Genomic DNA, 19,353 nt, shown 5'->3' on the forward strand with positions numbered 1-19,353 from the left:
GGAGTGAAGGTAATAGCAACTATTCTCTTAGCTTTAAAACAGGAAATGCCCTCTCTTTAGAAGCTAGTTGTTTTATAGTATAATGTGAAACTCTTTGTGGTGGTATGAGAGATTATATGATCTAAGCTTTTGCTCATTCATTTTGCTCTAAGCTTTTGCTCATTCAGGAGAACTTAAAGGTGTAATATCTTCTGAGTCTTTCAGGGATAAATGTGTGCTTGTGATGAAATAGTTTGTAAGAAGAGCCTTATGTTTACGAAGGTGAGGTATGCCAACAAAAAGCTGTTTGCCTTTGTCATATGGGACTCATACAATAGTATCTATTTCAGAGAATTTAATTCTTTTATTAATGATGTTACATCAATTCTATAAAGTAAAGAGCTTCACAAATCTTCCATGCATAGTAGGACTGGAGAATTCTGGCTTTCTGCCATTTTTTCCGATGATATGACTACATTAACTATCCCTTATGGGCTTCTCCATTTTTTCACAATAGGTTGAAGAGCAGTATGAGCATTGCCTTCATTGTTTCTCGGTGGAGACAACAGAAGTTGTTGTTACTCAGTCACAGAACTTGCTGTAAATGTTGCTCGATACCTCTTCTAGGAAAATAAGATTTTGGCATAACTGAAACATTTAGCAAAAAGTTCCATAGCACTTTAGTGGTTTGAGGATATTGTTCTTGCTGAAAAGTTGAAGCAAGTTGACATATATTGTCCTTGGTTGTAGAAAACTCAAATCTCATGGTGATGGGAGAAATAATCTATGGATCAGCATTATCTTATATTTTTCAGGACCGGAATATTTATTCAAGTGCAGAGTTGCAGATTTCAGTGCCTAACTTCAGCTATTAGAAATTTAAGAGTTTTCACCAGTGCTTTCAGACACTCAAATGAGTCTATAGGGAATTTACTTCTCATAAGACTGTCTGAATGCAAAATGGGATATTATGGCTCTCACAGGAGCATAGAAAAACATTATCCCCTAGGGGTCTGTCACATTTTTAGAAAAAGCTTCATTTGTAAGAGGCATGAATTGTTGACTGTGCATTTTTACATAGTTCATATTCTTTGTTATTCCTGGTGGACCTAAAAATGCTTCTGAAACATACTGTGCCCAATTTAGACTCAGAGGCAAAGTGGGTATGGAATGCGGGATTACATTCTCTTGTTAGAGAAGAAAAAGAAAGGCTTTGAACTAGGACACTCTAAAAGGAGAAGGAAAAAAAAAAAAGGTCCTTACAACCATATTATAAAAAAAGATACCTAAAAAACTTGATAAGATGTAGAGAAGAGCCACAAAAAAATACTCCCACATGGAGAACTGCAGCTGTATCTAGTTGATGGAGGAGAAGGATATGGGGTGATATGGTCATAATGTATAATCATCCTTCCAAGAAGAAATGAGCAGGTGTTAAAAATCTCTTTAATTTGGTAGGAAAAAAAGGAAAAAAGGATAACCAATGGCTGAAAGTTAAACCTGATAAAAGATCAGGTATTTAGTTTGAACAATGAGCATAATAAACTTAGCAGCATTAGCTAGAAAAGGTCTTGTGCACTGAAATTTCCTTTTCCCTTTGATCTGCTAGAGTCTGGAATTGCTAAACATACAGGCTAAACATTTTCTGATCAAAAAAAGAGCAGAGTCAGTAATTGGTTGATACTGTGTAGATGGCTTATTAATTTTATTGGCAGAGTGGACAAGTCTTTTTGTGCTATTTATTTGGGTAATCTGTTGTTTTACATGAAGTCAAGTCCTAGACACTCAGAAGTCAATATGTGATTTTCTGTCAGAAAATTTTATCATCCATGTTCTTTCTCTGTTAAAACAAACCATAACACAGATACACACACTCTTTGATACCATCAAGCAGCAAAGTGGGATGTGCGCACCCCAGGGCCTGTGCAAGACAGTCCATTGGGGTGCAGGAAAAAAATATTTTTTGTAAATAAACACTTTTTAAAGGAAAGTGGTGTTTTTTTTTTTTTTATTTCATCCATCATCCTTCTTTAATACCTATTTGTGTGTATGTTGCCTAACATACATAATGTATTAGTAGAGTAGTACAAGTATACAATTTATAAATAAATACATCTATAAACATTGGGAGTGCATGCTCAAAAATGTTTTAGTGATAGGGGTGCACCATCAAAAAGGTTTGGAGACCACTGCCTTAAGAGTAAAGCAAGACATCAGATTGACATGGTAATGCTAACCTTCAGAGCTGTTGCTGTGGCCATTTTCTGATGACATCTTTTCAAAGATTGCTCTCCCTCGTTTCACGCTAGACTCTTTCAGAGAAATGACAGAATGGCCTCCAGGCTGACTCTTTGCTGTTGATGAAAGTGAACTTCTCTCACTTTCTGTTTCCTGTTAGAAGACATCAAGAGGATGTGTGTTAAAAGCTATTGGTAGGAAACAGATGTGGGTTTTGGGGGGAGGAGAGCATATGAAGAGGCAGCAGATTAGAAGGGGTTGGTATGTAGGGGGCAGATGTTCTCCAGAATACCATAGGGTAAATTTCTGTAGCACTGCAGGTTGTGGATTCATGTGTGCTGCCCAGTTTATGCTTCAACAGACAGTGATGCTTGGAAGTTTTCTTTTGCCATTTCTTGCATGTGGTTTCTTCCACAAGAGAAGAGTGGTGGTGGTGGTAAGGATCACAATAAAGACATCAGTTGCTCATTTAATCACTATTTGTACATAGAAAAGTTGATAGAGGGTATTTTATTAATTTAATTTATTGGTATGTAAGAATATGTAAAACCAACAAATGATGGCTTGAAGACCAGATGTACATGGGCATTTGTATTTCAGAAATTTGATTTTCAATTCTGCTGTGACCTATCAACTGAATTTAGCTTATCAAAATAGTGGGTCAATGTTCCATACAGATAGTTAACACAATATCATTAGTATCTCACCATCACACTGGGGCCTCAGCCCTTCGAGGCGAAATGAGTGAATTATTGCTAAGCAAGACTTTATTGTGTCAAAGCTGGTATTCTGGGGTGCTTCTCCTTCCTTCCCTGCAATATGCTATGGAGTTGGACACAACAGCTATAAAATCTCAACTACAGCTCTTATATTAAGTGAATAACTGAAACAGCTGGAGTAGCAAAAATATGCTTTCTTTTTGCAAGGGAATAACATGAAAGGTCCACTGCATGTCCGCTTCTGCTGTCCCTGTAAAAGAGGTGGTGATATCCAAAAAGAAAGTGGATAGGTGGTTGGTCTGGTGACTGCATAAATCTCTTCAGCAAGATTTTGCAACACTTATTTGCCAGAGCCCTAAATTGCTTAAATGGCATACATTTTCAAAATATGCTGCCTTCATTAGACTACTTCCTTTTTATTGTTTGTAGACAGCTTTATTACTGTATACCAATTTAATGCCACCCTTGTATATGATCTCACTGAGGTCACTCCTAACTGGTTTTAGATTTAGATATTATGCATGGTGTGTAAGAAGCAGCAAAATTTGACCCCTGAATTGATTATCCTAGATTGGAGAGTATTTTCCAGTAACTATTTCAAAAAAGAAAAAGAAAAAAAAATAATGCAATGCAATTTAATGAATACTCAGATAGAACTCTTACAAAGAAAATAATATAAAATAAATTGTAAAAGCCATTTTCACAGTAACATATAATCAATTAATACATTCACCTTGAATTTTATGAAACTAACAGTGAACAAGCATTGGAAATATACTTTTAAAATGAGTACATCATTAGCACTCACGGACAATTGTGCTTCACCCATCTTTAATAAATCTACACTTCTCTCATAGCTGCTCATAGCTTTTATCTTAAATATGTGTTGTACTTCATTTCTTGACCTGTAGTCATTCTTTGCAAGAATATTCCTTCCAGTACATGTACAATAGGTTATGTCTTGTGGAAACTCATAATTTTATAACAATCTGTCTACTTCTGTGACTTACAGTAGCTTTTACTTGAGATTAGCTGAAAGATTTTTGCATGATGTGTCAGTATTGAAACAAATGACTGATTAGACCATAGAGACTAAAGATGTTTTATTACCATGAGTACTGTAAGCCCCCTTTTTTCAGACAAAATACCTATGGTATCACCAATCATCAGTTATCTTGTCACATCAGTCTCTCCGCACCCCCCCATCCCCTGAAAGAGCACTGCTGCTACTGCTTATATGAAATTGAACTTGAAAGGTAATCTTGAATACAGTGGATAATTTTAGCAGATAGGCCAGGAGGTACAATCAACACAGTGGAAAACCTAAACATGGATAGATTTAAAGGTGGTATAGGGGATCTTGACCAATACTGTGGGGTTTGTTGCCTTTTATTCATCAGGTTTACGGGAGATAATTGGTTTAAAACTAATTTGAATTATTCTCTAATTGCTTTTACAGTTAGCAACATATTTTCCTTGGCTATTAGGGAAAGTAATTTTGGAGGGTAATAGGAAGAGAAAGATTTCTGGAGTGCAGAAGGTAGCTGTCTTTCTGCTCCATGACACTTCCTTGTACCCTTCCTCACCAGTCTGTCGGATACTTTCAGGTTGTACGTCCCACTCAGAAATGACGGGCACAGTGCCAGTAAGATAAACTGTGACCAGGCTGGGTTACAGTGCAGGCATGACAGTGCAGGTGGGAAGTTGCAGCACAGGTAGGATAGAGAGCTTGGCCAGGACGTAGGTATGCTGAGAGCAATGAGATACTTATGTGTCAAGGGTATCAGGAGACAGCAGGTGGCTGAAATGAATAGGGTATTTTGTGCGGGAAGGGCTGTGGCTTCAAAATGCTATTCATTTTGTACCCTTTTTCAGAGTTGGTTATCAGTTACAATTATAACCCAGTATTAATTGTGGTATTTTGGTTTAAAACAGCTGAAGAGCTGACCATTATGTGTGAAATCCAGTATGGACAATCTGTGATGCAGAAATGGCTATGCAGAGGAGAAACGGAGGATGGGGGAGGGAGAGGAGAAATAAAAAAAATGCAGCTGTGCATGTTGTTAGATCAGCCTGAACATGTCTGTCTCCTACTTCTCCAGTTCTGCAACCAGCCAGTACCTGGCATAAATGAGAACAGCCTCAGGATCATATTGCCACAGCATTGTGTGTGCTTTCAGTAGTCAACAGCAGAGAATCACTTTAATGATGTTCTAACTTCCACAGTATTAGAACAAAACAGAAAACTCAAAATATACTGCATTTTCAACTACTGTTGGCATCTTTGAGAACAAACTCATCTAGGGGTTTTTTTTTATTCCTACTACATTTTTCTGTAGTTACCAGTAACAGCTAAAAAACTTCAGAATTTACTGTTTCTTATTCTTATTCTTGCAAGCTAGGGACAAATATAAATTTGATTTGTATTTTTCTTAGCTCTATTATTTTTATTAACTTGTAGCATATTTCTATAATGTTTTCTCAAATTTTCATCTCTGCAGTAGCAATTCCATTACCTATCAAATTTATATAAGTTAGTATTTTGGACATTTATTTTAATAGGAATTTTTTTTAAAGATAATGTATCTGTTTTGACCATTTTTAATATCAATTACAGGAATATTGGCCCTACTTAGGAGATTTTCATGTAAATTCTTTTATGGACAGATTTCTGAGATGTCGGCCACTCTGGCAGAAAGTATTTTCATACAGCTTATTTTCCTGTGTTTGGAAAAGCATGTGTCAAATAGAACTGGAAATGTGGGATAGCACAAATTGCTTAGATAAAAAATATTACCATTTGTCTTTAGCGTTCGATTTTTCCACTTGCAGATTTGTCTAAATCTCAGGTTTTGTTTTGTAGTAAGCATTATTCCCGTAATGACTGCAGTGTGTTTTTTATTTGGTATTTTTGTAATTTGGAGGTTTCAGTAAACAATGTCAATTACCAATTCTATGAATACTCTTTTCAGCTTTATGCCATGATATTAATTTGTCATCCTAGTCCCGTGAAGCATTTTGTTATAGGCGACTGAATGCAATTTACCGTTGCTTCATATTAAGTAGTTTGAGACTGGTGTTTATTGTTCCAAATCTCTTTGTTAATTTGTCTTTTGATTTCTATGTACTGGTGCCTGTAATAATGTACCCAAAAAAGAATAACTATGTTTTCCTCTATAATTACACTGATATTTTGGGGGACTGCTAATATATTTGTCCACAAAATATACTTACACTGTAGTGGATCTTAATTTTAAATACATTAAATCTCTTTTAGCTGTTTCTAATTAAGTTCTCCTTATTTTCAAAGCTAGTTTTAGCTCTTACCATAATGTTCCAGAGCAATCCATATTCCTTAAATCCCTGATATGGTGAATCCCTATACAGGTGAATGGTCCATTTAATGGTGTCTGTGAGGATGGTGCTGTTCTGATATACAGTGATGATGGTCTGGGACAGAAGAACTGCATGCTTAGCACTGTGCAGAACTTTTTGCTCTAAACAAACCAATTCTATGACCATGTGCATTCTCTTCTGTTCCTTCCTTTCACTGTCACAGTCCCCCTTGCATAACAGTCTCCAACTGCCCTAGCCCCATTTTGCAGACAGCATCCCTGCCTTAGTGGGGCTTCTGAATGATGATTTTCTAGCACTATTGCTCCAGCTGAAGTGCTAGAGCTCAGATTTATTCTCAGAAAATGGTATTTCCTACTGTGAAAAAGTTATTGGAAGGTGTTATGATTACCATAAACTCCTTTTAATCGGGTTAAATTTAATTTGCATACTGTTTTATTGGGGTATCTACCCAGATAACCTAATGACAGTGAATGGCAAAGACATCTGCTTAATAAGGATAGAATTAACATAAATGCCACTTATCGAAAAAGCACTGAGGTAGTGCCAAGAAGTGCTTAATTAGAGGCTAATATATGCAACTCTTGCAAAAGTTGCCAAATGAAAACTAAAAGAAGAAGAATGTTCTTCTTCTTTCTGATTAATGCAGGGTTCAATTCATGTCAAGCTTTTGTAACTATATGTGTGTTGGTGGGAGCAGGTATTCAGCTGGGACATAGAATGTTGTGTGAAGCACCCTGTTTAACAGCATTTATTCCATTTTTTGTTGGAGATAATTTGTTGAAACCTGTCTTATTTAAGTAACTTTTATGTGATAACTTCAGTTTTATGTACTGGCTCTGATACTCTATTTTTGAATGGGCTTCTGAGAAAAAGGTGACGCAAGAAGCTATTTTTATGTTCTGATCTCATACTCTAGACGTGATGAAAAGAATAAAGCACTGGAGTGCCAAATTTCAAGGAATATGCATGCAGTCATTACATTTAGAAATGCCAATGATAAAGATTCCAATTTCAGTGGCCTGCTGAGTGAGTATGCTTCATTTAGATAGTGGATTTTCCACTTGCTATCCAGTCCTGCACTAATCTAAAAGTCAGTAAGCCAGAACACATAAAGTTTTAAATAGAGGAAAACTATTTACCAAATTACTACTACCTTTTCTACATATATTGAACTACCTTGGATTGGAAGAGGAATTTACAGTCAGTATATTAAATAGATTGCCAAAAGCTACTATTAATGTTCAAAGTATTTAATCTTTTTTTTAAAGGACATCTTTAAGTATATTCAAAAAATGCACTCATCCCCATCCCATCATGTCTTGACTACTTTTGTTACATGTGCTACCTAAAGGAAAGCTAGCTACCACCTAACTTTCATGTTATATATGGTCTCCACTAAAAGAATGCATGTGTAAGAAGTGACAGAGGGGTAGAAGGAATAGGCCCAAAGAGAAAGGGTAAAAGCGTAAGTTGAAAGGAAGATAATAAATCCATAAATGGATGATGAGGTAGGAAACAAGTGGAGCAGTAGGATAAGTGTTTAGAAATCAAATCTGTTGCTTTAAAAATTGTCACATAAAATCTTGATCCATCAATGCATTTTATTGTGATTGTAACTTTAAATACTTGAGGGTTGCTGTTCAAATAATTGTTCTCAATAGCAATTCAAGTTATACTTAATGTCTAAGCGCTTTGCTGGACTGGCTCCTAACATTTACTATTGCCTACAAAAAGCTGGCATCTCAAATTCCAATTCAAAAACAAGAGACTGCTTCACAAAGAGTACACAGGAATGATTTAAGGTTAATTCTAGTGCTGAAAAGGTGATAATCTCTCCTGTGAATCACTCAATCTCAATGAAATATAAAAACATAAAAGATGAAGCAACATATTCCTGGCCTGTCTGGAAAAAGCCTTTGGAAATGCTAGCATGAGAAAAGTCTGTTTCTGATATATTTCTCATTTGTAATTAAAAATATGATGGAAATCCATTCTGGTGCAATTTAGAAGCAGGGAGTGCATGGAATCATGTCCACCATCTGCTGGAATGCTGATGGCATTATTAAGATTGATGACAAACCCCCTAAAGTGACTATTACAGAGGAGTGCTAGTAACACCTGCTGAATAAACTCTATGAAGTCAGTAAGCAAACTGTTGCGACAAAGCCACGATTCTCAGTTGATTCTCTGCAATGCACCACTTCACTAAGACAGAATTTCTCAAGAGGCTTTAAAAACCCCCTATGGCTGCCTGGAAGCTGCTCATTCATTTTATTCCCAGACCAGCTCCAGACATGCTTATCCTTTTCAGCTGTTACAGACAGTTTTAAAATAAGACAGTATTTTCATTTGGAAGAAGGGTATAAAATAACTCCGCTGTATACACAGAACAGAGGTCCTGAAAAGAGTTTGTTGTCAACCTGAGGAAAAAGATCTATTTGCTGAATTGCCATTTATGCTGGTTTTGCCTGGGATAGAGTTAATTTTCTTCATACTGGCTGGTATGAGGCTATGTTTTGGATTTGTGCTGGAAACAGTGTTGATAATGCCGAGATGTCATTATTGCTGAGCAGTGCTTACACAGACTCAAGGCCTTTTCTGCTTCTCACCCCACCCAACCAGCGAGTAGGCTGGGGGGGCACAAGGAGCTGGAAGGGGACCCAGCTGGGACAGCTGACCCCAACTGACCAAAGGGATATTCCAGACCGTATGACGTCATGCTCAGCATGTAAAGCTGGGGGAAGAAGAAAGGGGGGGACATTTGGAGTGATGGCGTTTGTCTTTCCAAGTAACCGTTACATGTGATGGAGCCCTGCTTTCCTGGAGATGGCTGAACACCTGCCTGCCCATGGGAAGTAGTGAATGAATTCCTTGGTTTGCTTTGCTTGTGTGTGTGGCCTTTGCTTTACCTATTAAACTGTCTTTATCTCAACCCATGAGTTTTCTCACTTTTACTGTTCTGGTTCTCTCCCCCATCCCACGGCGGGGGAGTGAGCGAGCAGCTGTGTAGCGCTTAGCTGCCGGCTGGTGTTAAACCATGACACCATCTGAGAACGGGGCTCTACACTAAGAAAAAACATTGAGGGGCTAAATTCTGCCTTGAAATGCCTATAGATTTCACTCTTAATTACCAAAACTCCCACTGATTTGCGGTTTATCACCATTGCAAAATTGATATAGGGTCCCTGGCCTTACTACTTAAAAAACAATGGCCTAATCCTTTGAGCTAAAAAGGGTTTGGCATACATTAAATTATTGAGCTGTTCAGATGCTGTCCTATGGAAGGAATATCAGTTATATGCAGCTAATTGTATTATGTTGATTTGAAATGTTATAGCAGTTTTCACAGTATGATAATGAATATTTGTGCAAAATTAGCAACTTGACAATGGATTAAATAGACAACCATAGGACATACAGTAGCTACAGAAACTTCTCTTTCTAAACGAATATTGTGCAGTGGTCCATCTCTACTGGCGTTTTTGGAGGACAAAATAGTTGTGTGTTTTAGAAACACATAAGGAAACTGAAGACACAGTTAAGTAATTTGACAGTGACCAAACACGTTTTAATGAGCTTTTTTCAAGCATGTGATACTATAGTGCTTGAGTAACATGGTTTAAAGTAGGCCAGCTACAATATCTGTAAAAAACTAAATCAAGATAAAATTTATGAAAACTGCAAAATAAAAAACTTGTTAGAAGTAAATCTTACTACAGCTTTTTAAAGCAAATTGAAATAAAATCAGATACAAATCAAACAGAATTTATACTAAGTTGGTATTAGAAGTCTATATAAATCACTGGCAATACATTACCAGCAAACCATGTGGAGTAAGAAGTCCAGATCTGACAGCTGTGTTTAATATAAAATACATTAGAAAGAACAGCAACAAAAGACTGGAGAGGATACAGGCAGCATAGCTTTGTAACCAGCGTTAACAGGCTACAATTTGGTTCAAGTCATGGAAACTGTTTTCTAAACCAGTGTGATTAGTAACCAGGAATAATGTCAGAGTTCTTTTTCCAAAATCATGACCTGTGGCAGCATAAAATGCTATCACACCACATAGGAGGCACAAATTAAGATTTGAAACAGAGCAAAAATTAAAAACAGTAGCCTTCCTTTTTTATGTCCTCTTGCTTTTTTCACTTTTTTATTTACATACATATATGAAACATTTCAGTCAAACATGATAACTTGTCCTTTCTATTTATATAATAATTCCAAAGTAAATGGAAAAGTTTTACCACAACATTAAAAAAAAAACCCAAACCACTTTTGCAAATAATCCTACTCTGTTTTAGCACAATAAAGTTTTATTTAAAGCTTCCACAATAAACTTAGTACATTCTTTGCATTGCAATTGTAAAAGGAACGCTGCTGTATACTAAATTTCCGTGTCAGCTCTAAGTTTATACATTTATTCTTTATTACCTTTTTTTTCTCTTACAATGTATATTTAGGGATGTAATTTTATAACTCTCAGTGTTTTCACCCTTACAGTGGAAATTCAAGAACCATTATTTTATCAGTGCTACTGTTAATTGCAGATATGGGACTGGAAAAATAATGTTATTTATTTGGGGTTTCATGAGAGCAAGTGTGGGCTTGGGTTTTTTTGTTTGTTTCTTTCTTTCTTGTAAATTCACTGACAATATATACTTTTCTTTGCGTGCTCTCTTGCTGAAATTTACTTAGATTCAGAGGCGTATCAGTTTAGACCTCTTAACGTTCTTAAAGTATCTCAGTGTGTGTCTCTGCCTTTAAGCAAAGCAAAATAATGATTTTGAAAGTGGTGTTTTCTAACATGATCATTTTGTGTCTAGTATTGCTGCAGACATTTACATTCCTTCTGTTGTGATTTTCCACAGTCATTTGCTATTTCATGATTGTTGTAATTATTTTAAATAGCTGGAAATTATTAGAAGTATATTGTGGTGTGAAACAGAAAACAAAAATAACAAAGCAGAAACAAAAGCACTAGCAGAGTGGGGAAGCAAATGACTTTAGAAAATGACTAATATTTCTAGTTCTTCATAGGCACTCTATTTTAGCTGCACATTCTCACATACACCAATTTTCTCCCTTGACCCTCTGCTTTGTTTCCTTCCAAAATATTGCCTGGCTTCTAAGATTTGATAATTTTTTTTGATAATTACTGAGCATGCCAGTTCCCAGAGTCCACTGATACCACTTTTAGAAGCAGGACAGAAGAAGCATTTTCCTTCAGTTGTTCAAGCAACTGAGGCAGATCCCTCTGTTGTAAGCAAGAGCAAAAAGAAAAATGCATGGGCTTAGTCTAACAAAAGACAATTTCTCCCTTAGTAAAAGCTCCAACTAGTTGATGCATTTTAAAGTCTTAAATGTGTTTATTTCCATTAAACATATACTACTTTTAAAAACTTAAACATATGATGTACTCTCTGATATTGTTTCCAAAACTACAGTAAGCAATATGTGTTCAAGTGCCCATAATTTTTCATTTATTCAGTAATAATGCAGGGCATATCAACTGAACCTTCTAAGTCATTTGCTCTGCACATCACCAGGGAGATACATGCTGGGAAGTTTTGGTGAAGTCTACAGCACTCCTGAATTTAAAATTCCTTGCAAACTTTTCTCAGTGTGCTAAATTAAGATTCACTCCACTGCTTTTGGTTTGGGTTTTTTTGTTTTGTTTTTAATACAATCCTAATATGGCCTCGACTAATTATCTTAAGCAAAGGCTTTTGTATCTAATAGTCATTACATGTTTTTAAATTAGTTTTTTCCCCACAATATTACTGTCTATAAAAGCTAGTAAAATTATGTATTATCAGCATTCCACATATTTTTAAGAAATAGCATTTTCTTTGGTCAGATACTGGAAATGAGTAATATGAGAAAATGAAACAGATATTCTACAATGGAAGATTAACAATGAGCCTATAAAGAGGGTATTATGTAAGAGATGTAGCTACAGAGAATTCTAGATGAGCTATAAATTAAGGTAAATGATGGTGACTCTGAGACAGTGGGCATAACTAGGGAGATTCTCAAAACTAGTATTACTAGACCATTTTCATACCCATACTCCAGCAATGATATTTATTATCTGTGACAGAACTTTATATAAACACCTTCAGAGAAAGGCAATGCATAGCTTGAACACTCCTGGGTATACAAAGTTCATGACCTGCTTAAACCTGAGTAACATCTACATCCACATACCATCACACCATGACACAGAAGAGAAAAAAGAAACAGTGTTAAAGTACAGCAATGGTATTTTCTTTTCCTTTTTCTTTCCCATTTGCTAAATGCCTAGAGATTGCTCAGCTTTAAGATAACATGCCATGTAACTGTAAATCTAGGCAGCAAACATCTAAAAAAGGGTCCCATCTTTACAGAACTTTTTTTGAAAGAGACAACAGAGCAAAACAAAGAGCTGACAAAAGGGAGAAGATGCAGAGCTAAAGGAGCAGAAACAGAAGCACACGAGAGAGCTTGTCTGTGAAAAGAATCCCTGAAGGATCTCTCCTATTAAGACAGCTGATGTGGTAAAGTGTATTTAGCGGGCCGTTTGTACCTTCTGTGCTGTAATGACCCATGTTGGCATCTACCCATATAGTGGTACTACCTGTGCCTTGGACATACAAAGATGGAAAGTATTCTATGCTGTACTTCTTTTTGAAAACCCAGGAACTGTTCTGCTTTCATGAAGATTCAGAACAGTAGCACGAAACTCCTGAGTATGGTTATTTTGGACCCATTTACTTCAACCTCATGACAACAACTTCAGAAAACATGGTGAGTCCATTTCTCTTTCTACTGGATACTGTCAGAGAATAACAGACTTGTTAACAGTTTTTTCTCAGAAACGTTATACAGGTTGGAGGAAAGATAACAGGAATAGACATATTAGGGATTTTATTTTGAATATTTAATAGCCTATTGAAATAGTCAATAATTATGAGTATGTTTTGGTGTAGGTTCTTATTTGATTGTTAAGCTGAAATTGTTCTTTGACATTACACATTGTACTCTGCAACAGCAAGTAATGTCTCTTTCACTCCTGTTTAATGTATGGATCTGCTCTCCCCTGCATATTACCACCTGTGGATTTCTCAGACTTTGTCACAAGCTTATTTCCTACTAATTCACTTAACTCAGATATTATGTTTCCCTCCAAGTGCTGTTTCCCAAGACACTCTAGTAATGGACATATTTACCTCCCATCTTTCCACATCACTTTCATGCTTCAAGAATTGATTAAGATACCACAGGCTGGTAAATTGTTCCAAGTACCAGCAGACAGAATGATAGTGAAAATGTTTTAAGATTTGTTGCTTTCTGCCACAAGTGACAAATACTTAAGAAGTTACTTAGGATAAGAAGTATTGTCTATAAAATATTGCAAACTAAAATTAAACTAAATGTGGAGATGAAGTTAAAGAACGTTATAAATGAAACATACTTTTCCAAATGTCATTTTCTGGCCACTGACTGTGGAAAGGAGCTGTGCCTTTCCAGGTGCTTTATGGTCAGTTTCCCACAGAGGTTATCAAGCTCTGATGCCGCTGGCTAATAGGTTGGAAGCCATACAACAAAAATAGACTTGGATAAAGTGAGGTATTTACTGGCTTATGTGTCTGGAAAGAGAAGAGGTAATTTTTCTGATGACCCAGAAAGCACAATTCTTCACCCTCAAGATCAAACTGTACAAAATTCAATGGACATCACATACAACTTCTCTCTAAGTTAAAAGGTTTTAACTTTATTGATCTCTGCAGATTTTAAAATGTTAAAGATTATTTCTACAACACGCAATTTCTGGGTCATTTCTAAGTGATCATATCTTTAAAGAACAACCCTTTCATGACTTTGTGTGTGTGTGTGTGTGTGCCTTTCCTAAGAAGCCCAAAGGGTCATTTTCCTCACTTCTCCATTCTCTTGGTGTGCTTGCTTAATAGCACACAGTCAGATTAGAGATAGCATCCGCATATGGAAGGCAGAGCTTCTCTGCTTTTCTCTGCCTTCTGGAGACTTGAACCAAAGACTAGTCAGTCTGCTATAATCCTGAACTTACAAGAAGGTAATTTCTGCTAAATCAGGCCCTAAAGAAATATTAAAAATATCAAATCTCCTATCTGTTCAGAAAAATTAACAGCTTAAAAAAATGAAGTTAGTCAGGTTCTTTCAAAATCTAATTTCTTCTTGTAACCACTGCAGCTTACAGTGTGCTATGAAGAGCAAAATAAGACATTTTATTTCTTTCCATACACCTTAGTGTTCTTTCATCAGTGCCGTTTTCATAGAAACATACCTAGACATTTCTACTCTAGTACTATGAATAGCCTTATATTACAGTATTAGCACTTTGAAAGAAAAACCCAACCTGATGCTTTTAGTTCTTTTGGTTTTCCTGAAGCAAATGAGATTCTCCTCTGTTTATTCCATTTCCAAATTACAGGCTCAGCTGCAGAACGTTAGTTAGCACAAAAAACAATTTATTTCTCTTTAGCTTCACTGGTCTTTACTGAAAGAACTAAAGGCAAAACAATGTTGTATCTGCAGTGATACAGGTAGAAGTCCTGAAAATACCTCAGAAACTGTCAGAAGCCCACTATTACTAAAATGTCTTTTTGGCTAAGCACTTTTCTCACTTTCTCGATTTTTACAATACCTGTTAAACTGCTGTGTATATATGCAACTTTTTAGGGATATCTGTTACCGTGTAATGATGGAAGTATGATTGTATTCAACAGCATAAGAAAAAATTTGGACTTAATCTTGTAGAGAAAATGTGCTTTGTGTTTTTTAAATGCTTCTATTTAAATGCTTCCCTGTTCCAGAAATAACTTTAAGATTCTTAGACTGCCTTCCTAGGAAAGTCAGTCATCCAAGGAAGTAGTGTTTGATGCACTGTCAAAATTGTTTTTTCGATTAGCTGGCTGTACTCCACAAAAGACTCAACTCATCATAACAGATGAAAAGTGCCTCTTTAAATTAAAAATACGACAGCCAAAAAACCAAGCAAGAAGTCTTTTTAACAGTGGGACAGAAAGAACGTAGGGAATAGAGCCAGACAATAATCAGACAAAAATGAGACCCACACCTGAAATCATTGCAATTTGTTGAGGACAAGTGATCCTAAAAATAAGCCACCCTCATCCGCAGCACATGATACATGATGAATCTTCGTGGATTCTGAATAAGCAGTAAGCAACAAGAACATTGAGAAGCAACAAACGTATCTATTAAATCTCGGCACAAAGGAGACTTCCTTTGGAAAGTTTAGTTGAGGGCATATGACCGTAGTCCATCCCATCCTGTTCCTTATAAAAATGCAGCATACTCAACACTACTTTATATGTAAATGAGATTAAACCCAGATTTAATTTCTCATAAGGAACTGGTGACACACAAGTTTCAATTTTCCGACTGATCTGTCCTACTTTTTTTCTAGCAAGCTTCCTTGTTGCTGCAGCTCAAATGCATCTCTCACTGTGAGGAAAAGTGGATGATTCTACCCTTTTAAGGTGAGATCCTATTACAGATTGTTTCCTCGGCTGTACACACCTCCAAATAAAGCACAAAAAATGGTAAAGCTGAATTGAGGGCAGAAGAATAAAAGAGTTCTCAAGGGTCTGTTAAAGGAAAATATTATAACTCATTATTTGGAAAACATTCAAGTATTTGGCCTAAGCATAGTTACTTAATAATTAGGTAACTAGAAAACTAGTGGCACAGGCCACTAGAGAAACTAGTTAACAGGGGCGTGGTGAAGAATGTCTGAAATTGTCACAAGTGTGAATAATTTGTGCTGATTTCAAATCCAGTTTTGTGTAACACCTTGAGGAAGGCAGGTACAGTCTCCAGAAAATAGTTACTTCTGGGTGTATATACAATGAAAGTATAATGGTGTAAATAACACAGAGAAAATAGCTCAGAAGAACTGAAGAACTGCAGGTGGTACACTGGAATGGAATGTGAATCACTGCCAATTCACTCATTAAACAGGAAGGAACAGCAGTAATTTATAGAAGACCTTTATATATATATATGTAAGTGTGTGTGTGTGTATATATATATACACACACCGTACTGCAATAATTTGTGGGACTGCTTCTGAACAAAGGAGCTTTGGAAGGCTCCATTCCCACCATTGGAGAAGCTGCTTTCCCTGGCGTAAAACATTGTAGAGATCAGTGAGAACTCTGTCAACATGTGCAATTTCTAGAAAGGCAAAAAATTCAATACATCTTCCAAACTGTGAAAAGCCAGTCCAGTTCAGAGGTGAGTTAAATAAGAATAACCAAAGTGGGAGGAGGATTTTTTCTTCAGATGATTTGTAAGGTACCTGTAAAGAGCTGATATGTTTACTGAGAAAGCAAAAGCACAGAAGAAAAGTCTTCCTTTAAGGAAAAAAAGAATGTGAATTTTTACCAAAACCTGTTCTTCACAATCTACAATTCAAGTCCCATAGGCAATGTGGCCTTTCCTTGTTGTGGAATCTTCTGGCCTTAGAAAAAAGTTCATGAAAACAAAGGGGAGGAATGCATTGTGTCACAAAAAGAATGAGCCAAGAAAGAGATGAAGCCAAAATCCAGAAGGCTGACCATACAGCACTCCCTTCAGTATCAAGCTTTTCAGCAAGGGTAATCATTTGGCCATCCCATGCACTCCTCACTATTCGCTTTCAAGCATGCATAATAAAAATACAAATGATGCAAGTGCTAACAGGGTACAAAACTGACCTACAGTTGTTGTGGCCTTTCCATTCTTTTCTGCATTACATGGCTTTGCTAAATTAATATAAACGTTTCTTAGAGTGTTAAGGGAAAAAAAGATGCTGCTTGTTTAAACAATTTTAGTGAAGGTCTAACCTTTTACATTAAACATCTGTTCCCTTCATTTACTTTCTGGCAGCAGTTCATATATTTTCTGCAAAGGACACAGTTTAATGAACATATACCAGATTATTTAAATGAATGGTTTTAATGAGATCTTTGAATAGGTTTCTCTAAAAAGTAAGCATGAAATTACTTTTTCAGTTGGGATGCTTTAACATATTTTAAGAAAAACATACATAATCACTTTCCAGCAAACACAGGCCTTGGTTGCTTTAACATTCCAATGCCTTTGAGTGCTAATAAACTAAACTACTTGTTTCATGGGAGTGATAAGTCAGTACAGTAAATTGATGTTTTAATACATTATTACTTCCTAAGAAAAAGTTTTTTCCCGTAGGAAAGGGGGAAATACTTTTCATTTTATCAGAACGCGACATCAGTTTATTTCTATGTAATGGAAAGGTATGGACAGGCCTGATACTATAGGCTTTCATTAAAAGGCTCCAGCAACAGACTTAATTAATTATTAACTTATTAATACTCCTAAGAAGGATATACATCCAAGTACTACTTGGATAAACTCAGGCAAAAGTAATTTGACTTCACCAAGTGATTCAGCTTCAATATTATTAAACCTAGTCCCTGTCTCTTTTTATTCTTTTTTGTATTCTCCTATTGCAATATGAAGTGTTAATTCCATTCAAATAATTAGGACTGGGCATAGTTCATCATATAGCCACCAGGAAGAAAAATGCCAGAAGTCTAAATATCTTTGCAGCTGCCTATAATAATGTCTTTCACTTTTGAACCAGCAGAGGGTTCTTTATATAATTGATCTAATTGTTTAGAAGTCACTTCATGGTTTAACATTATTTAATTGCCCTGATTTTTCTCTATTGATTTTGTACATATACAAATAACAGCACTGCAATGGAAATGGAACCTGAATGAAATGAGGTTTTAGAAATTTTAATCAGCAGGATTTTGCTGCCTTAGAATAAAATCTATTTTTCCTATGGATAATGTAATAAGATGGCCCCTGGTGTTGAAAGTCTGATTAGTCAAGAGATAGTCCATTTAAGCAGGGTTACAACAGTTGGCAGTCTTTTTCTGAGCATAAGGCTAATGAGCATGTTCACTTATGCATAAGGTAACTGTAATATAGTTAGCTGGCACTGAGCCTTAAAAGACATTTTGTTTAAATTTTAAAAATTCCACTGTGATTTCTATGGCTTCAACTTAGTTTTACATACAGCCATTTCTAACTTTGTTCTAACCTCCTCTATCACTTCTGAGTGAAACCACTACAACAATTCAAGGAAAATGCATCAGTTCATTCCCCATCTTTCACTCCTCCTGCCCATGGAAATGTACTATGGCTGAAAGAGATTGAATCTTAAGCAATTAGTTTGCCAAAACCTTTGCACAGCCTTGCATTATCTTGCAATATAAGTATTTTCTTGTATCACTGATGACTTGATAGAACTATGTATCTTCTGAAGGCGTACTAAATTGCTATTGTTTTTCATGATATGTATCTTATCTCATGGTGTAATGTTTAACTACTATAATACTTAACATTCATTAATATTAATAAATGCCTTTGTCACCTCTAACATCTAGGGTCCTTATCATTAACCAGATTCACATCAAATGCTTAACATGACCTTTAAATACCTTCAGTATATTAATTTAAAATATGATACAAAGTCCAGGCTTTATACATGCAAAGCCTGAGATTGCTGTGGATCATATTTATGCCACATGATTTTATTTTTTTCATGCTTATTCACTGTTACCAGTGGAGGAATCAGTAATTTCTACACATTTTTTGTGCCATTAGATCTTGGACATAGATGTTGTTGCCGTTGTTAGCACCAGCATCAGTTTAGCTCCAACTTTTCATATTATTGAAATAATCTAACCTATCACAGAACTCCTATGCCTGTAGAGTTCACACATTTTTTTTTTTAAACCCTGTCAGTCTTGCTTTTGGTCTGTGTTGTCCAGATTTGTAAGTGCATGACCCGAGTTTAAGTATCCATACTTCTTCAGCATCAGAAACCCTTGGTGTGAATGCCTACATTTTTTGTAGGCTCACTTTCAAATTTTTTCTTTTTAAGTAAAAATATTGAAGCAATGCTTACATTGTGAAAATCTTCTATGATGCAGATTCCATTTTTCTACATTTCACATTGATTGTATCTTGGAAACCTCAAGAT

General features: G+C 36.0%; 1 protein-coding gene across 1 annotated transcript in view; it reads right to left on the minus strand.

The window, feature by feature from the left end:
- Positions 1–19,353, minus strand: part of XIRP2 (xin actin binding repeat containing 2) — a 50,060-nt gene that overhangs the window by 23,315 nt on the left and 7,392 nt on the right. The window contains 1 exon segment of the mRNA XM_052792370.1: positions 2,217–2,370. Within this exon segment, the coding sequence (XP_052648330.1) occupies positions 2,217–2,370 (154 nt within the window).

The sequence above is a fragment of the Harpia harpyja genome, chromosome 7 (assembly GCF_026419915.1).
Source record: "Harpia harpyja isolate bHarHar1 chromosome 7, bHarHar1 primary haplotype, whole genome shotgun sequence".
NCBI classification, from domain to species: domain Eukaryota; kingdom Metazoa; phylum Chordata; class Aves; order Accipitriformes; family Accipitridae; genus Harpia; species Harpia harpyja.